At 34.5% G+C, this 16,055-nt stretch overlaps 1 protein-coding gene across 1 annotated transcript in view; it reads right to left on the reverse strand.

Annotated features, from left to right (window-relative positions):
• LOC134848134 (probable phospholipid-transporting ATPase IIA) overlaps positions 1-16,055 on the reverse strand; it is a 61,196-nt gene that overhangs the window by 34,476 nt on the left and 10,665 nt on the right. The window contains exons 7-12 of the mRNA XM_063865490.1: positions 15,838-15,995; positions 14,222-14,292; positions 11,239-11,381; positions 10,983-11,062; positions 10,519-10,707; positions 8,795-8,983 (exon numbers count right to left, since the gene is read on the reverse strand). Of these exons, the coding sequence (XP_063721560.1) occupies positions 8,795-8,983; positions 10,519-10,707; positions 10,983-11,062; positions 11,239-11,381; positions 14,222-14,292; positions 15,838-15,995 (830 nt within the window). The remainder of the gene's footprint in view (positions 1-8,794; positions 8,984-10,518; positions 10,708-10,982; positions 11,063-11,238; positions 11,382-14,221; positions 14,293-15,837; positions 15,996-16,055) is intronic.

Here is a 16,055-nt window from a genome sequence, read left to right on the forward strand (position 1 = left end):
TTCAGTGATTTTTTCAACGAGGTCTGTCTCTGATTCCTGTATATTATTAATATTAGTGGGAGTCGTTTCAATTCTGTTAACGTATTGTAATTTCAGATTTTCCGTTTCTTCTAGTTTCATCGTGATTTCTGCTTGTTCTAATTTGTCTACTAGTTTTCGAAAATCTAAATCGGGTTCTCGAATTGAAGAAGGATGGGATGCTCTCTTTTTTATTGCTATTTTCCTTAATTGTGGTGTTAAGGTCATCATTAAGATTTCTGTCATCTTTGTGTTTTTATAGTCGTGTGTATTTAGTGAATATGCTTTTCGAACTAGTGTTTCGATTCGTACTGCTATTTGCTTGATGGTTTCGTTTGGTAATCTGCGAATTTCATTACATAAAACTCTTTGTTGTTGTTTGTTTCTTTCGGAGTCAAACATTTTTGAAAATTCCTGTGTAAACCTTTTCCAGTTTGATTTTATTTCTAGAGGTAGTACTGAAAACCATTTTTGGGCTGCGCCATCTAAGGTTGTTTGTATTAACGCTGTGCGTCGATGTATCCAATTTTGATGTAGTGGCGTATTAATTGGTTCAGGTCCAATATTTAAAATCAGGTTTGCTGTTACTGCATTTAAATAATCTTCTACAGAGTATTCAGGGTCTGTTCCTGTGAAAACCATTAAAGGTTTGTTTGATGTTATTGATGATCCACCCATAAGGTATGGATTCATTGTCATTTGTAATGATTCTGCTGCATTTGGCATTTGAGAAAAATTTGAAAGTTGGTTTCTTGTTATTTCATGTTGTTGGAGATAATATGGGAGTGGTATTTCATTTTGCATTTGTGATGCTTGATACGAGTGTGCAGTCATTGGATTTTGTTGTTGAATTGGTTGAAAAGATTGTGTATTAATTAGATTTTGTTGTTGAATTGGTTTTCGATGTTGTGCATCTATTGGTTGTGGAGAAAAATTTCTATGATTTGTACGTGTTCTCTGTATTCCTTGTCTACGATATTCTTGAGTATTTGGTGCAAATATATCTGGTTGTAAGAAATCATCATCTGAGGATAAATAATCCATTTGATAAGATGTCTGTTTTTTATTTTTATTTTGTTGAAAAAATGGGTAATTTTCACTGTGATCCTGTGGAGGATTTGTTTGGAAATTTATTGAATTAGGTTGGGTCATTGGGTTATCCCAATTTCGAGATCTTGTATATTGGTTAAAATTTCTTTGTGGTTGGTTATATGTTTTTGATGGATGTGTATAATTATAATTATGGTCTGCAAAGTTGTTTCTAGTGAATGTTTTGTTTGTTTTTGATGGTATTGTCATGGGTCTGTATGTTTGGTAATCCATATGTGAATATTTAGGAGCAACCGAAGGTTTAACGGTTGATTGTAAGGTTACCTGTGTTTGTGAAGGATTTGTATTTCTTGGTGTTGTTAAATTTGGGCGTATTGGTGAAATACTTTGTTGTGTAGTTGTTGTGTATACAATTTCTTCATTTATGAAGTGTGATGGTGTCTGGATATCTTGTTGAGTAAGATTCCTAGTTCCATTGAGGTTTTCATTGTGTATAACTGTAGTGTTTAAACTATTATTTTGTGTATCGGGCAAAAATGTATTATAGTTTAATGGTGTTGCATCAATGGTTAATGGTATTACTTTTACATAATCTCTTATGTAAGATATCGTACTTATTGCTTGACTTGAGATTGATTGTGGGAAGCTTATAAATGCGGGATGAGACCATTCGGGGTCCCAAACATAATCTGATTGTTCTGTGATAGCGGTATCATCGTTCGAGTTTTGGGGTCTAAAATTTTTTCTTGCTTGTGCAATTAAATCAATATTGTGTGTGAAATAATCTATTATGAACCATGCCAAAATTTTTTGTAGATCGTGTTTTGTATGTTGTGAAACGTCGTCTTTCGTGAAATTTTCTTTAATGATGTTTAAATAACTAGAGAGTAGTGTGATTTCATGTCGTACTTTCAAATGTTTAGATGTTTCTGTCGGTGAGACATTTGTTATTGGGATTTCGTTTTCTAATATCGAAATATAACTATATATTATTGCGAAAACTTCATTGGTGAATATGGAGTTTGCTCTTTGTGAGTTATGATATTGGATGCTTTTTATATATTCTGAAAAAACTTTTGAAAATTCTAAATCAAGATCGTCTGTTTGAATTGTATATTTTCTATTATTATGGTTTGGTGAGGTGAATTCTATGGAGTAGATTCCATACTGTTGTGTTATGTTGCATATATCTTTTAAGTAGTGGTCTATGATTTGTCTTTTGATTTTTACATCTGGGAACTCTGTTTTACATGGACTGATTCCGGGTTCAAATAAATTTAATAGTAAATTTTTGCAAAATATATGCTGTCCTCTATCAGTGGTTGCATCTACTATAAAGGGGAAAATTTCATCATCATCTGGACTTTCTTCACCTGGGGTGTGCGTTGAGCTCATTTTTTCGTTCGATGACTGTTAATATGTAATTATTAATGTGTCGAATTGGTTGATTCCAATTGTATAAATGTACTGGTTTGTGTTTATACTGCTTTTTTATTCTTCTTTTTCCTCTTTTTGATGAATTTGAAGTTGTTTCTGAGTCAGAGAAATATAATTGATCGTGAAGTGGGCAATTTTTATCTATTGATTCTTTTAGTTTGTAAAGTTCGTCTAAACTGTTGGTTTCTGATTCTGAAAATGCGTTTCGATTTTTTGAAAATCTTTTTCGTGTTATTTGTCTTTGTTTCGTTATTATTTTTCTTTTTAGTGTTTGTCGTTTTGTTCGAATGTATCCAACTGTTTGTGTATGAGGTGTGATTACAAGGTCGTATTTTTTGTTATCTATTTCACAATTGTGTAAAACGATTGTTTGTTTATTTCCTAGGTTTTTAAATGACATAAGGTTTAGGATGACGGATGCAAAAGGTTGTTAAATGGTTTCTATTTTCTTAAACTGTTAGTTCTTACGATTTTTTGGTTAGCTTAACCTGGGTCTGTTTGTTCAGGGTTGGAGAGAAAAGTATATCGATTCCGAAGAATGATTTTTTACTTTCTCGTGGCTAGTATAAGTTAAGGTGTTAACTTACTTAATCTTACTTAGGGGTAGTGATTGTGTTCAAGGGTTGGAGAATAGTAAATCGATCCACAAGGTTCAGGTATAATTAGAACGCGAGTAGTTCGTTAGATACTATTTTAAACTTACTAAGTCTAAGATTTATCCTGGGTCTGGTAAGAGGGGGGGGGTCAAGTGAAGGATGAATAACCGAAGTTCTTCACTGTTTATCCTAATTTGAATGATTAGTTTTGTTTAAAAATTTCTATTAGTCTTAGGTCTTTAGAAAGGGTTGGGTAGTGAATCGACGTTTGAGGTCGTTAGACACTAATTAAGTGGATGGGGGAGAACAAAGTTGTTCTGTTTGATCCAAGGATAAGCCTTGATGATCAAATTTGAAATTTAATTAAGTAGAAAATGATTTAAGATCCAAGGATAAGCCTTGATGATCTGGTTTTAAAATTAAGTGAATTTAAGTTTTAATAAAATTTTAAATGTGTGTAAAGGAAAGATTTAGTGTTTTGATGATATTAGTGGGTTTATGATTGCTGTTATGTTTTAGATGATGGAGCTGGAACAACAGGATGATTTATGATTACTAACCATTTATTGTCATGCTACTAATTTTTATTTTTTATTTTTCAATAAATATTTTTCAAACATGTTTTGTATATTACTGCAGAGTTTTAGGAAAACGATCTTAGATCTTTTTATCAATCGTTATTGTATATTAATAATTTTGTTTAGCGCCTGAAATGATTTTGAAGATTAACTTCAAGGTTTTATGTTTGCAAATGAAAATCTAAATTCATTGCTAATAGTATTCTAAATATAAAAGTTTGTTCTGGTTTTTGCCTAACTATCATATAGCTATATGGCAAGTTTCTATTTTGTCGTATGTCGTCTCTGGTTCGAGGTCTTCTTCCAATTCCGGGTAGTTCTGTTATGGTTCGGAATATTGGCTCTGATCTATTGAGTCGTAGAGACATTTCGATTAAATTATTGTCGTATAACATTTTGTAAATGTTTTTGTCTAATTTCTAATCTATTTTGGTTAATTCTAAGCTATTAAGGTCTTGTTCGAGACTTATGGTCGCACCAGATGAGTTAGGACCGAGTTGGTTAACTCATAGAGTAATTTCGGATAGGGTACACCGTCTGCTCGTCACGCTATCTTATTTTCGGCCGGATAGATTCGTGCAACTTCTTAGTCTAATACCGATCCTAATCTTACTCTTATACTATCTAGTCTCAGGTTGTTTAACTAGTCTCTGCTAGGCTCAATAGATCTAGAGTATACTGGTTTATTGCGGCTGCTGAAGTGCTCGGGAGAGTCCAACTAATTTCTAAGTTAAATTCAAATCTCTCTGGTGCTGAAATTACAAGTAACTTCAGCACTTACAAATAAGTGGGTTGTTAGTTAGATGGATCATGATTGGTTAATATTAAATACTTTACATTGGTAAAATATCTAAATTATCCAATCATAAAATGTAGTCTAGATCAGGTTCCATGAGGCTCTCATCGGCATGAAAAATATAGATCAAATAGTAGAAGCTCAGCCACTAGCAATGGATCAGTAGCTTCAATAGTTGCACCCCAAACTGCTTTGAACACTCAGCCATCATCCAGTTAATCTTCGGTTCCGATGTTCATCAGACAAGTCAGGATCTCAGATCCGTCAATGCACATTTACTTGTCTCCGCGTTTTTTTTTGCCAAATACGAAAACTTCAGGGATTCTGCAGTCGCGGGCTGAAAATGATCAAACAAATGACCCGACCCCACTTTGCTCTAGACCGAGAAGATCTCCTTTATTTTAAACTTCAATTTTGATAGAACGTAGATATGGTAATCTTCTTTCCAGGCCAATCACAACAAACAATGTTTGGCGTTCATTACAGTTCTCAGGAGCCATCCGATATTTTTAATGGAATATTGCAAGCTTATTCAAATCAGTTGTTCATCAACTTCAGAATCAGATGAACCCAGTGTCAAAAGCGCTCTTTAATGCAATCTTTTTAGTTTTTGTGTCGACGGCAAGTAGCTCAGCAGTGTTTCAGCCGATCAGTTTCATCCTGCATCCTTCTTACTCGCCAGCTTTAAATGCATTCAACTTTGTTTATACAACCAATCACCAAAATGCATCACTAGCAAAGACCGTTTCAAGCCTGAACTCAATAGTGATACTGAAGGATGGCGATGGATTGCAACAAGCAGGCCATATACTCTCAATTACAACCTTGCACCGTTTTTTGCTCAGTAGCACTTTGACTTATCACACAATTACCGTGCAAAATAAAACGAATTCTTCTAGTGTCTCTGGGAAAAATAATTACAATACCCACTCTGCAGAAAGGAAATGAAAAAACTTACTGACATCATCGTTCTGCTTAATTGCCGGACACCCCAATCCAGAAGCTTGAACAAAAACCCCTCAATTGAATTGGTTGGACGTCATCACAAACAACGAATGAATAAGCTACCTACAAACACCGGTAGTAAGATCAACTAGAGAAATCATATCAGGATTTCTTTGCAACCCTATTTCTTACGACTCAGATTTACAGGAAACCAACCGAAAAATTTGCCGCTTCAACTAAAGAGTAGGAATTATGCTGAGCATCTCAATTAGAAGGCAATTTATTCTGATTAGGTCCGCCAATTTTCTCAGAGACCTGGTTCAAATCTTTTTTGCTATTGGGCTTAACACTGTCCTAATTCAATTTATTTGATGACAAAAGTCAGGGATAAATTACATTTTCCGCTAAAAAGCGAAGTCACAATCTGATGGTCAAAATCATAGTAGATCAGGTAGTGCAAGATTTGTCATGGTGGATGGACAGACAAGAACAAGCCTGTGAACACTTCAAAGACATCATAACACAATCAAACCCCATCCCTTCGGTAAACAACAGCAGTTTCTATAGGGCCAGAAAAAAGGATAGAAGACATCCAAATTATGGGAAACTAAACTCTAAAAATCAATTTCAAACTCCAAAAAACACTACTAAGTTGAACTTTCAAACTCTAGACAAGAAAGCTAAAGTAGCTGTAAATATTTCGTTTCAAATCAAGCCTAATCATCCTTAACTTCCCGGAGTAAGCCATGTCTTCTAGATCAGCAAGATCTTTTTATTAGACAGCGTTCAAAATTCAAAAGACTGTCAGTGAACCGACGAATAGAATAATGAAAGAAGTTAAATAAATTTTGCTATAAATATCTCAGTGGAAAGCATTCAAAAGGAAAAGCTTCTCCAACATTTTTTGCTTTCCTAATCGCAAACCTCGTTTTCTGCTTCACGATCAAAGCTTCAAACTAGCGCAAGCATTACATGCCATGAACAGCAAAACTAACCTCTGGGAGTCCATGTAAATGGATGCCAATGAAAAACAAGCCCCATACAATTTTGCAGCGGTTTTCGCCTCAAAAATTGAAAATCAACAGCCTTTGATGCTAATGAAACTGTTCGATGTCAAGTGTTCCCAATCATGTTATGCGTTATTAGACAACTGCAGCATCAAACAATATGCACTATAGAAAGTAGCAGAAAAAGTAAAAAACGCCTGACTTTCAAGCCACCTGACTTTTTATCTCATCGTTTCAAATTAAATTTTAGTTGAAAAAGAATAGCTACTAAGCACGTGGATTGAGGGTCTGCAGATGGTTTGAGGACCTGCAGATTCTATGACATTTATGTCTTGATCAGGTGAAGTTATAATTTGGAAAACCAGCGCTGCTGGTGAAGCCAAAAATTAATTTATCGATTGAATTTACCTCTGAGTTTTTTCAGATTGGATTGCTTTTCTTCGAGTAAACAACTAATGCAAATCGAGAAAGTTTATTGCAAAGTGTCATCATCATTATGACGTCTCAACCAAATCTGAATTATAATCTTCCAGTGAAGCATAATTTTTTAATTTTTAAAAGTTTCTGAAGCTTTTGTTTTGGTTTCTTATATCTTAGCGTTACAAGATTTGATAATGATAAAGTAACAATTTTGTAACAGTTGTTAGTTTTAAGAGTGTTTCAAATTGTTATAAATAGAGATGGCATGGTTCTGGTTTTTGTACATTTGATAATAGTACAGTACAGTATGTTGCCAACACGAGGTCAACATTACCGAAGATGAAGTTACGCAAGAGAGAATGTCGGTTGGGAAGCCGTACCCGCGTCGTGGACCAGTTTTTGAACTGGAGTAAAGAACTAGCAACCAAAAATTTTATGCATAAGGTTGCACCATTTATAACAAGATTTTTACTGCTTTATTTTCTGATACCCGCATCCAGTTTCAAGTTTTAATAATCGATTAAATATGATTTTAGTACCAGTCTTACAAAAATTGATAAGATATAGATTTTATTCAATCATTAATCGATTATAATCTCTCTTTTTGAACTCAAATGTTATCAATTTTATTACATCATAGTTGATTATAATCGATTATACTATCCGAATTTCTATCTCATTTGTTTTGCAGAAAAAATCCTCACAACCGATCATAATTATTTATAACCCTTTTGTTTGCCCCTTTTCGACCTTGCACATGAATTGTTTATATTTGATGCTTTTAGTAGACGTTGGTTCATCTGAAAAATGGGAAATTTGTATTAACAGTTTTCAAATCAATTCAAATTTATAACGTTTTTATTTTTTATTTTTTTCTTGTCTATAGTTGTTTTATGATGTATTTTTTTGAAATTTTTTAGACCAATAAAATGTCAGCACTCTGCCTTACTTTCATGATTTATAAAGAAGATTTTTATTTCACCTACCGCGGGATTCTTTCAGCTAATATGAAGGGATCTCTATGAAACTTTTGTTTCGCGGTAAATTTTGTGTTCAGATGGACCAAAGAGTGTTAAAACATCTCAATTTGAGAGTTATTTGACAGAAAAAAAGTATAATATTCTATTATAACAGATTATAAGAGATTATAAAAGATTATAAGAGATAAAAAGAATTTTTTGGCAAATTTAGATTTGATTATAATTGTTATATAACGTCACGAAAATTGTTATCATATTAATGGAATATAAATTGTTTAAACATCTACATTTGGCGCTCATTTTTAATTAAATATAATTTTGATAAAAGTTCAATTATAATTGTAATATAATCGATTATTTTCTCTTTTTACTGAGTGCGGGTTTTATTATTTTTTTCCTAAGATTTTGACTGAATTTTCTCTGATTCATGGATGGCTTATGCCTGATTCAGACCTGAAAGTTTAAAACTAATTCAGCGATGATTTATTCCTGATCTTGGATAAAGTGACACTGATCATAGACTGAACCCTAAATGGTTATCGCTGCGATATCTCTGAATTAGCGATATAAAATTTCTTGCCAACTCAATCCGGGGTTGCATTTTTTTCTGGTTACGAAAGACTAGAATTGGCAAATTGGGGCCGCAAAATTTAGCAAATAGAAATATTAGTCGCGCCGGCTAAAAATCTGCGGGCTTAATAGCGCAAGTGGTCTTATGTCCAATTGGGTGGTGGAAATTTCTCCTCTTCTCCTCTTCTCCATCTTCTCTTGGTCACAAAAGTCTGAAAGCGCTTTTTTTCGGCCACGAAAATCTTGAAAATCCAATTTCTGGTCACTAAAACCTGGCAGTACCGCAATTTGGTCGCAATTTTCTGGACATAAGCCAGCACAGCAGACACCAAATCTTGAAGAGGTAATTATTATGCATATTAAATATAAGGCTGTATATCAATTAATGACGTCACACCTCGTCTGGACTAGACGCCTGGTACTTTTCATTGAACTGGCCACTTAATCCGCCATCTTCAGTTCCATCCGGGGGTGCTAGGAAGACATTGTGGCACAGTGCCACCGCCAGTACTGCATCCAGGACTTTCTGGGACCGGGCCGGAGCTGTCGATGGGGAATTTGCCGCCTCGGAGATGTCTTTTTTAATCTAGAAGATCCAGAAATGATTTTTTTAACTTCCATTTTTGCATTTTTTATCTGTTACCTGGTCCAGAAGGGGTAAAATTTCAAATCGAAACGCGGAATTTAAAAAGAAATTCCAGCTTCGAGCTATCAATTTCATATGCTTAGAATGAATTTCAGCTCTTTCTAAGTATGGTAATAAAAAATTGCTCCAGTTTAATTACTTCCTTTGATGCAATACTAGGCAAAAAAAAAATAAGAATATTCTAGAAAACAAATGTCCAAAAAATATTTCACTGACCTCCTCGTTTCCGTCTGAATTTAGAACTAGATTTCCCAGGTGCAATTTTTTGAACACCATCTCTTGCACATGAATTGTTTATATTTGATGCTTTTAGTAGACGTTGGTTCATCTGAAAAATGGGAAATTTGTATTAACAGTTTTCAAATCAATTCAAATTTATAACGTTTTTATTTTTTATTTTTTTCTTGTCTATAGTTGTTTTATGATGTATTTTTTTGAAATTTTTTAGACCAATAAAATGTCAGCACTCTGCCTTACTTTCATGATTTATAAAGAAGATTTTTATTTCACCTACCGCGGGATTCTTTCAGCTAATATGAAGGGATCTCTATGAAACTTTTGTTTCGCGGTAAATTTTGTGTTCAGATGGACCAAAGAGTGTTAAAACATCTCAATTTGAGAGTTATTTGACAGAAAAAAAGTATAATATTCTATTATAACAGATTATAAGAGATTATAAAAGATTATAAGAGATAAAAAGAATTTTTTGGCAAATTTAGATTTGATTATAATTGTTATATAACGTCACGAAAATTGTTATCATATTAATGGAATATAAATTGTTTAAACATCTACATTTGGCGCTCATTTTTAATTAAATATAATTTTGATAAAAGTTCAATTATAATTGTAATATAATCGATTATTTTCTCTTTTTACTGAGTGCGGGTTTTATTATTTTTTTCCTAAGATTTTGACTGAATTTTCTCTGATTCATGGATGGCTTATGCCTGATTCAGACCTGAAAGTTTAAAACTAATTCAGCGATGATTTATTCCTGATCTTGGATAAAGTGACACTGATCATAGACTGAACCCTAAATGGTTATCGCTGCGATATCTCTGAATTAGCGATATAAAATTTCTTGCCAACTCAATCCGGGGTTGCATTTTTTTCTGGTTACGAAAGACTAGAATTGGCAAATTGGGGCCGCAAAATTTAGCAAATAGAAATATTAGTCGCGCCAGCTAAAAATCTGCGGGCTTAATAGCGCAAGTGGTCTTATGTCCAATTGGGTGGTGGAAATTTCTCCTCTTCTCCTCTTCTCCATCTTCTCTTGGTCACAAAAGTCTGAAAGCGCTTTTTTTCGGCCACGAAAATCTTGAAAATCCAATTTCTGGTCACTAAAACCTGGCAGTACCGCAATTTGGTCGCAATTTTCTGGACATAAGCCAGCACAGCAGACACCAAATCTTGAAGAGGTAATTATTATGCATATTAAATATAAGGCTGTATATCAATTAATGACGTCACACCTCGTCTGGACTAGACGCCTGGTACTTTTCATTGAACTGGCCACTTAATCCGCCATCTTCAGTTCCATCCGGGGGTGCTAGGAAGACATTGTGGCACAGTGCCACCGCCAGTACTGCATCCAGGACTTTCTGGGACCGGGCCGGAGCTGTCGATGGGGAATTTGCCGCCTCGGAGATGTCTTTTTTAATCTAGAAGATCCAGAAATGATTTTTTTAACTTCCATTTTTGCATTTTTTATCTGTTACCTGGTCCAGAAGGGGTAAAATTTCAAATCGAAACGCGGAATTTAAAAAGAAATTCCAGCTTCGAGCTATCAATTTCATATGCTTAGAATGAATTTCAGCTCTTTCTAAGTATGGTAATAAAAAATTGCTCCAGTTTAATTACTTCCTTTGATGCAATACTAGGCAAAAAAAAATAAGAATATTCTAGAAAACAAATGTCCAAAAAATATTTCACTGACCTCCTCGTTTCCGTCTGAATTTAGAACTAGATTTCCCAGGTGCAATTTTTTGAACACCATCTCGTTCTGAGTCAGAGTGCCTGTTGAAAAAAAAACCAAGATTAATATTTTTAAACCAACCAGCCCAGAGGTTAATTATAGGGTCGAATTATTTAATTATGAGTCCATTAAGCTATGGCTATCTTGCAAGCGCCATTAGAAATCCAAAGAAAAACGAGCATGCTCAGATTTTCATTGAATAGAGTTAAATTTTTGCCAGTTTTGTCGGCCAGTAGGTAGCTGATGCGACCCAGCTCTTCGGATATCTGGGTGGTTCTCACCACCGCCCCGTCTATGTACTTGTCCCTCTGGATGAACAGACAGTAGATCAATTTTGCCAGGTCCAGATTCACCCGCAAACTGAAAACATGATGATCAACAGACATCTGGAAAAGTGTACGCTCTAAAAAAATTTGAGGTAAAGTTACCTCAAGTCACTTAAGGTAAGTGGTTGTTAAGATAAAATTTACCTCAAGTCTACCTTAAAATTACCTAAGGTAAATCTTTACCTTAACAAATAAAGGTAACTTAAAGTAAGTTCAGGTAAGTTTTGCAAATTTTTTGGAAAAACTATTTCGGAGGTGTTTGATGAGATCAAGGAAATAAAAAGACGTGTTTCAACACCAACCAGCCCTGTTTGACATCAATTCAAGGAAAATGTGAGTCATACATATTCACAAACGACGCTATGAATCTTGTATGACTCGCATTTTTTCAAAATTACTGTTTTCTTTGACAACAAAAAAAGTTTAGAAACTAAAGCTGAGGATGTTCAAAGATGGTACCCTGAATGTTTTGCGTAGAAAAATTTTTGAGGACGGAAAGAACAAGAAAAATGATGTCACATTTTTTGGTAAAACTTGTTAGTCTTACTCATACAATTTCTTACTATAAAAGTTGCGTTAAAAGTATACAATGAAAATTTTGTGACAAATTTGGGGAAACAAATTTTTAAGTTTTGTTTTTAGTCGCTAAAACAGTTATAGGCGCAAACAAACAAAAATCGAAAAAAAAATGCAGGCAAAATTGGATTTTTTTCTCTATAACGTAATCCAGATCGTTCAATTCTTTCCGTACAAAAAAATAAAACGCAGAATGGATTTGTTTTGCGTGAAACCAGATTTCTTTTTTTGTTTTCACATCGTAACAAAAACCTAAAGTCTGTCAGTTTTTCGAAAAAGAAGTTTTTTAGCCCTACTCAAAAAGTTACAGTATTTTTTTGTGTGAAATTACAATATGAATTTACATTATATATTAATTTGGGAGTTGAGTTTTGACACTCAATATATTGATTTTCTCATATAAGAGAAGCTTTGAATACTGAACACAACGCTAAACACAAAAGTTTAAGGCAAAACTGAAAAAAAATTTTGAAGTTTCACATAAGGACAAAATGCAAGTCACACAATTTCAAGCAACAGAACAATGCCAGTCATGCAATTTCAGACAATTTTTCATGTGTGAAATGCTAGCTTCACAACTGTGAAATTGTGTAGCTAGCGTTGCTTATCAACCCAATCCAGGTAGTTTTTTTGATAATGGTTCGGATGCCAGAGACAAGCTGAAAGCTATAACCAAATACTTAGCCAAGCTAGTCTTGAAGGCTACGGTCGTTTTCTTTCAGCTGTACAAATTATCAGAAATTTTAGTAATGGATCATGCTTGGTTAGATCTTACTTTTTTATAGTGATAAATATCAAAGTAAACAACAATTACTTGTTAGAACTGATTCCAGTACGCTTCGGTTGACTCTGGACTCAATAGAGTTAGTGAGCGAGCTAATTTTTTTCTCTGGTATGAATTCGAGTATAGCTTGACCTTTAAATACGATTTTTGGATCTTGTTAACTATTTCCCCACCCATATCGAATTTCAGAAATCAATTTTGGCGGCCACATTTTTAATAGCTTAAAACAATTTTCAGAAATATTTTTTATTTAAAATTTTTTACGTGGGTATTATATAAGTAGTGAGCAATACAAATAAGAACGCGCGACATTGAAAAACCCACTTATTTGTTGACATTTTTGAAATGCACATTTTATGCAGAAACGGTTGTCAAAAATATTACATGCACAGGGGGGGGGGGGGATAGTTAACAAGGTCCAAGAAGTGGGAAGATAGTTAACAAGACCCCGATTTTTTTCCGAACAATTTTCAATTTTTGAGTTTCATTTGTACAACAAGTACAACAATTTTTTTTTAAAATCAATTTTAAAAACATACTGACACGACACTTTGGAAAAACAACCTGTGGAAAATTAACTTTGGAACAACAACCATACAAAAAAAAATAGAATTCAATCATGCTTTTCAAAACTTTTGCTACAAGAGAGCATAATTAATTGTGTCCTCTCAGCAGAAAAAAAGATTTAATGTCCAAGTTGAAAAATCAAAAATCAATCAGCCAAAGTTAAGAAGTGGAGTTTTGTTCAAAAGCACTAAGTTTTAAGACTGCAATTCAATTTGGATTGCAAATCTTGCAAAATTTTTTCATGATTTTGCATTCATTCAACCATTCAGAATCTTTCTGATAATCTGTTTTTTACTCCAAAAAACGTCATCAAGAATGTGTAATTACTATACAATTTAATAATGGGTAAGAAATTTACAGTTACTCACACGAACAAAATTTTTTAAATTCTGACTTTAATCTCTCTTTTTTGATAAACTTCCAAAAACCTGAAAATTACCTTGAAAAATCTTTCAAGCTTCTTGTTAACCTTTTTTTTGCGTGATTTTTTTTCCGACAATCTTTGGTGTTGGAATTTGCTATTCATTTGCTAGAGATTTGCAAAAAAGTAAAGAAAGCATTTTTAACTCATTTATTTCAAAAAGAATATAAATTATGTTTTTAGTAGAGTGCTAGGCCCTGTATTTATTTCTTTAAATGTGTAGCAAATCTTATAAGATTTTAGCAAGAAAGTTACAAATCATAATAAAATCTTGCAAGAAATCGGAAGGATGAAGCGTTCCTCCGTGAAGTTTCTTGCAAGAGTTTTGCAACATTTGCTTTTCAAGAACATTAAAGATGACCTCTTTGCTGAGGCAGCTCAAGTGCTTTCAACCCATAACAAAGCAGATTGTTTTCAATTCCTAAAGAATCGATAGGAAATGTTTTGTCGATACAAAGCTTTTGCTTTCTATGAAACTTGAAAGAAAAAGTGTTGGTTTTCAGAGGAAAATAGTTAGATCCTATACCTGATGGGGATGATTGCTGAGAGTAGAATCATGAAGCGCACAAACATCACCATCCACTGTCCCTTGAAACCCTGCAATCAACCATCCAACTTATAAACTCATCCTTTTCGATTTCTTAGAACGAACTAGGATAAATTTAATTGTTCAAATTGTTTCAGTGTCATTCAATATAATTTCGCCACATAGTGTTTGTTGATAGATCGTTGTATGTCATTCTATCCATTCAAAAGGAATCGCTTGCGCTCAAAATTTCATGGCGCTTGAAAATTTATGGGTTGCCAATTAACTCAAAAACTGACCCACCTTTTGATGGTGTTTCAATTTGGTTATTTTAAACCATTCAAAACTATTTGTATATTAAGTTTATATTGGATGAAACCAAGTTTTGTACTGAGTAACTTAAATTTAAGTATGTTTTTTAACGTCTAAAACAGGTCAAACGCTTTTTTCAGTCTAGAAAACATTTTTTTTGTTTTAAGAACTCAAAAGAGACTAAGTTTTTGTTTTTCTCACATGATTTCTGTTTTTTACCCAGTTTTTTTTTACCCTGACCTGCAGTATCATGAGTACAAATGCAAGTGACACCAGAATAAGCCCCAGTATCTTCGTGTTTCTACCCTTACCTGCAGTATCATGAGTACAAATGCGAGTGACACCAGAAGAAGCCCCAGTATCTTCGTGTTTCTACCCTTACCTGCAGTATCATGAGTACAAATGCGAGTGACACCAGAATAAGCCCCAGTATCTTCGTGTTTCTACCTTACCTACAGTATCATGAGTACAAATGCAAGTGACACCAGAAGAAGCCCCAGTATCTTCGTGTTTCTACCCTTACCTGCAGTATCATGAGTACAAATGCGAGTGACACCAGAATAAGCCCCAGTATCTTCGTGTTTCTACCCTTACCTGCAGTATCATGAGTACAAATGCGAGTGACACCTGAAGAAGTCCCAGTATCTTCGTGTTTCTACCCTTAACTGCAGTATCATGAGTACAAATGCGAGTGACACCAGAATAAGCCCCAGTATCTTCGTGTTTCTAACCTTACCTGCAGTATCATGAGTACAAATGCGAGTGACACCAGAATAAGCCCCAGTATCTTCGTGTTTCTACCCTTACCTGCAGTATCATGAGTACAAATGCGAGTGACACCAGAAGAAGCCCCAGTATCTTCGTGTTTCTACCCTTACCTGCAGTATCATGAGTACAAATGCGAGTGACACCAGAAGAAGCCCCAGTATCTTCGTGTTTCTACCCTTACCTGCAGTATCATGAGTACAAATGCGAGTGACACCAGAATAAGCCCCAGTATCTTCGTGTTTCTACCCTTACCTGCAGTATCATGAGTACAAATGCGAGTGACACCAGAAGAAGCCCCAGTATCTTCGTGTTTCTACCCTTACCTGCAGTATCATGAGTACAAATGCGAGTGACACCAGAAGAAGCCCCATTATCTTCGTGTTTCTACCCTTACCTGCAGTATCATGAGTACAAATGCGAGTGACACCAGAAGAAGCCCCAGTATCTTCGTGTTTCTATCCTTATCTGCAGTATCATGAGTACAAATGCGAGTGACACCAGAATAAGCCCCAGTATCTTCGTGTTTCTACCCTTACCTGCAGTATCATGAGTACAAATGCGAGTGACACCAGAAGAAGCCCGAGTATCTTCGTGAGGAAGTTGACTTCGCTGTCCAGTAGGCCAAACTTGTTCTTGGGCTTAGTTGTGTTCATCACACTTCTCGTGTCTGTCCCAGTGTAGATCACAACACCAACTAAAACAATTTTAAAAATAATTGAACCTGTTGCTGTGAAAACTATTATTAAGTTTGGTC

This window comes from Symsagittifera roscoffensis, chromosome 6 (genome assembly GCF_963678635.1).
Source record: "Symsagittifera roscoffensis chromosome 6, txSymRosc1.1, whole genome shotgun sequence".
Lineage (NCBI taxonomy): Eukaryota > Metazoa > Xenacoelomorpha > Acoela > Convolutidae > Symsagittifera > Symsagittifera roscoffensis.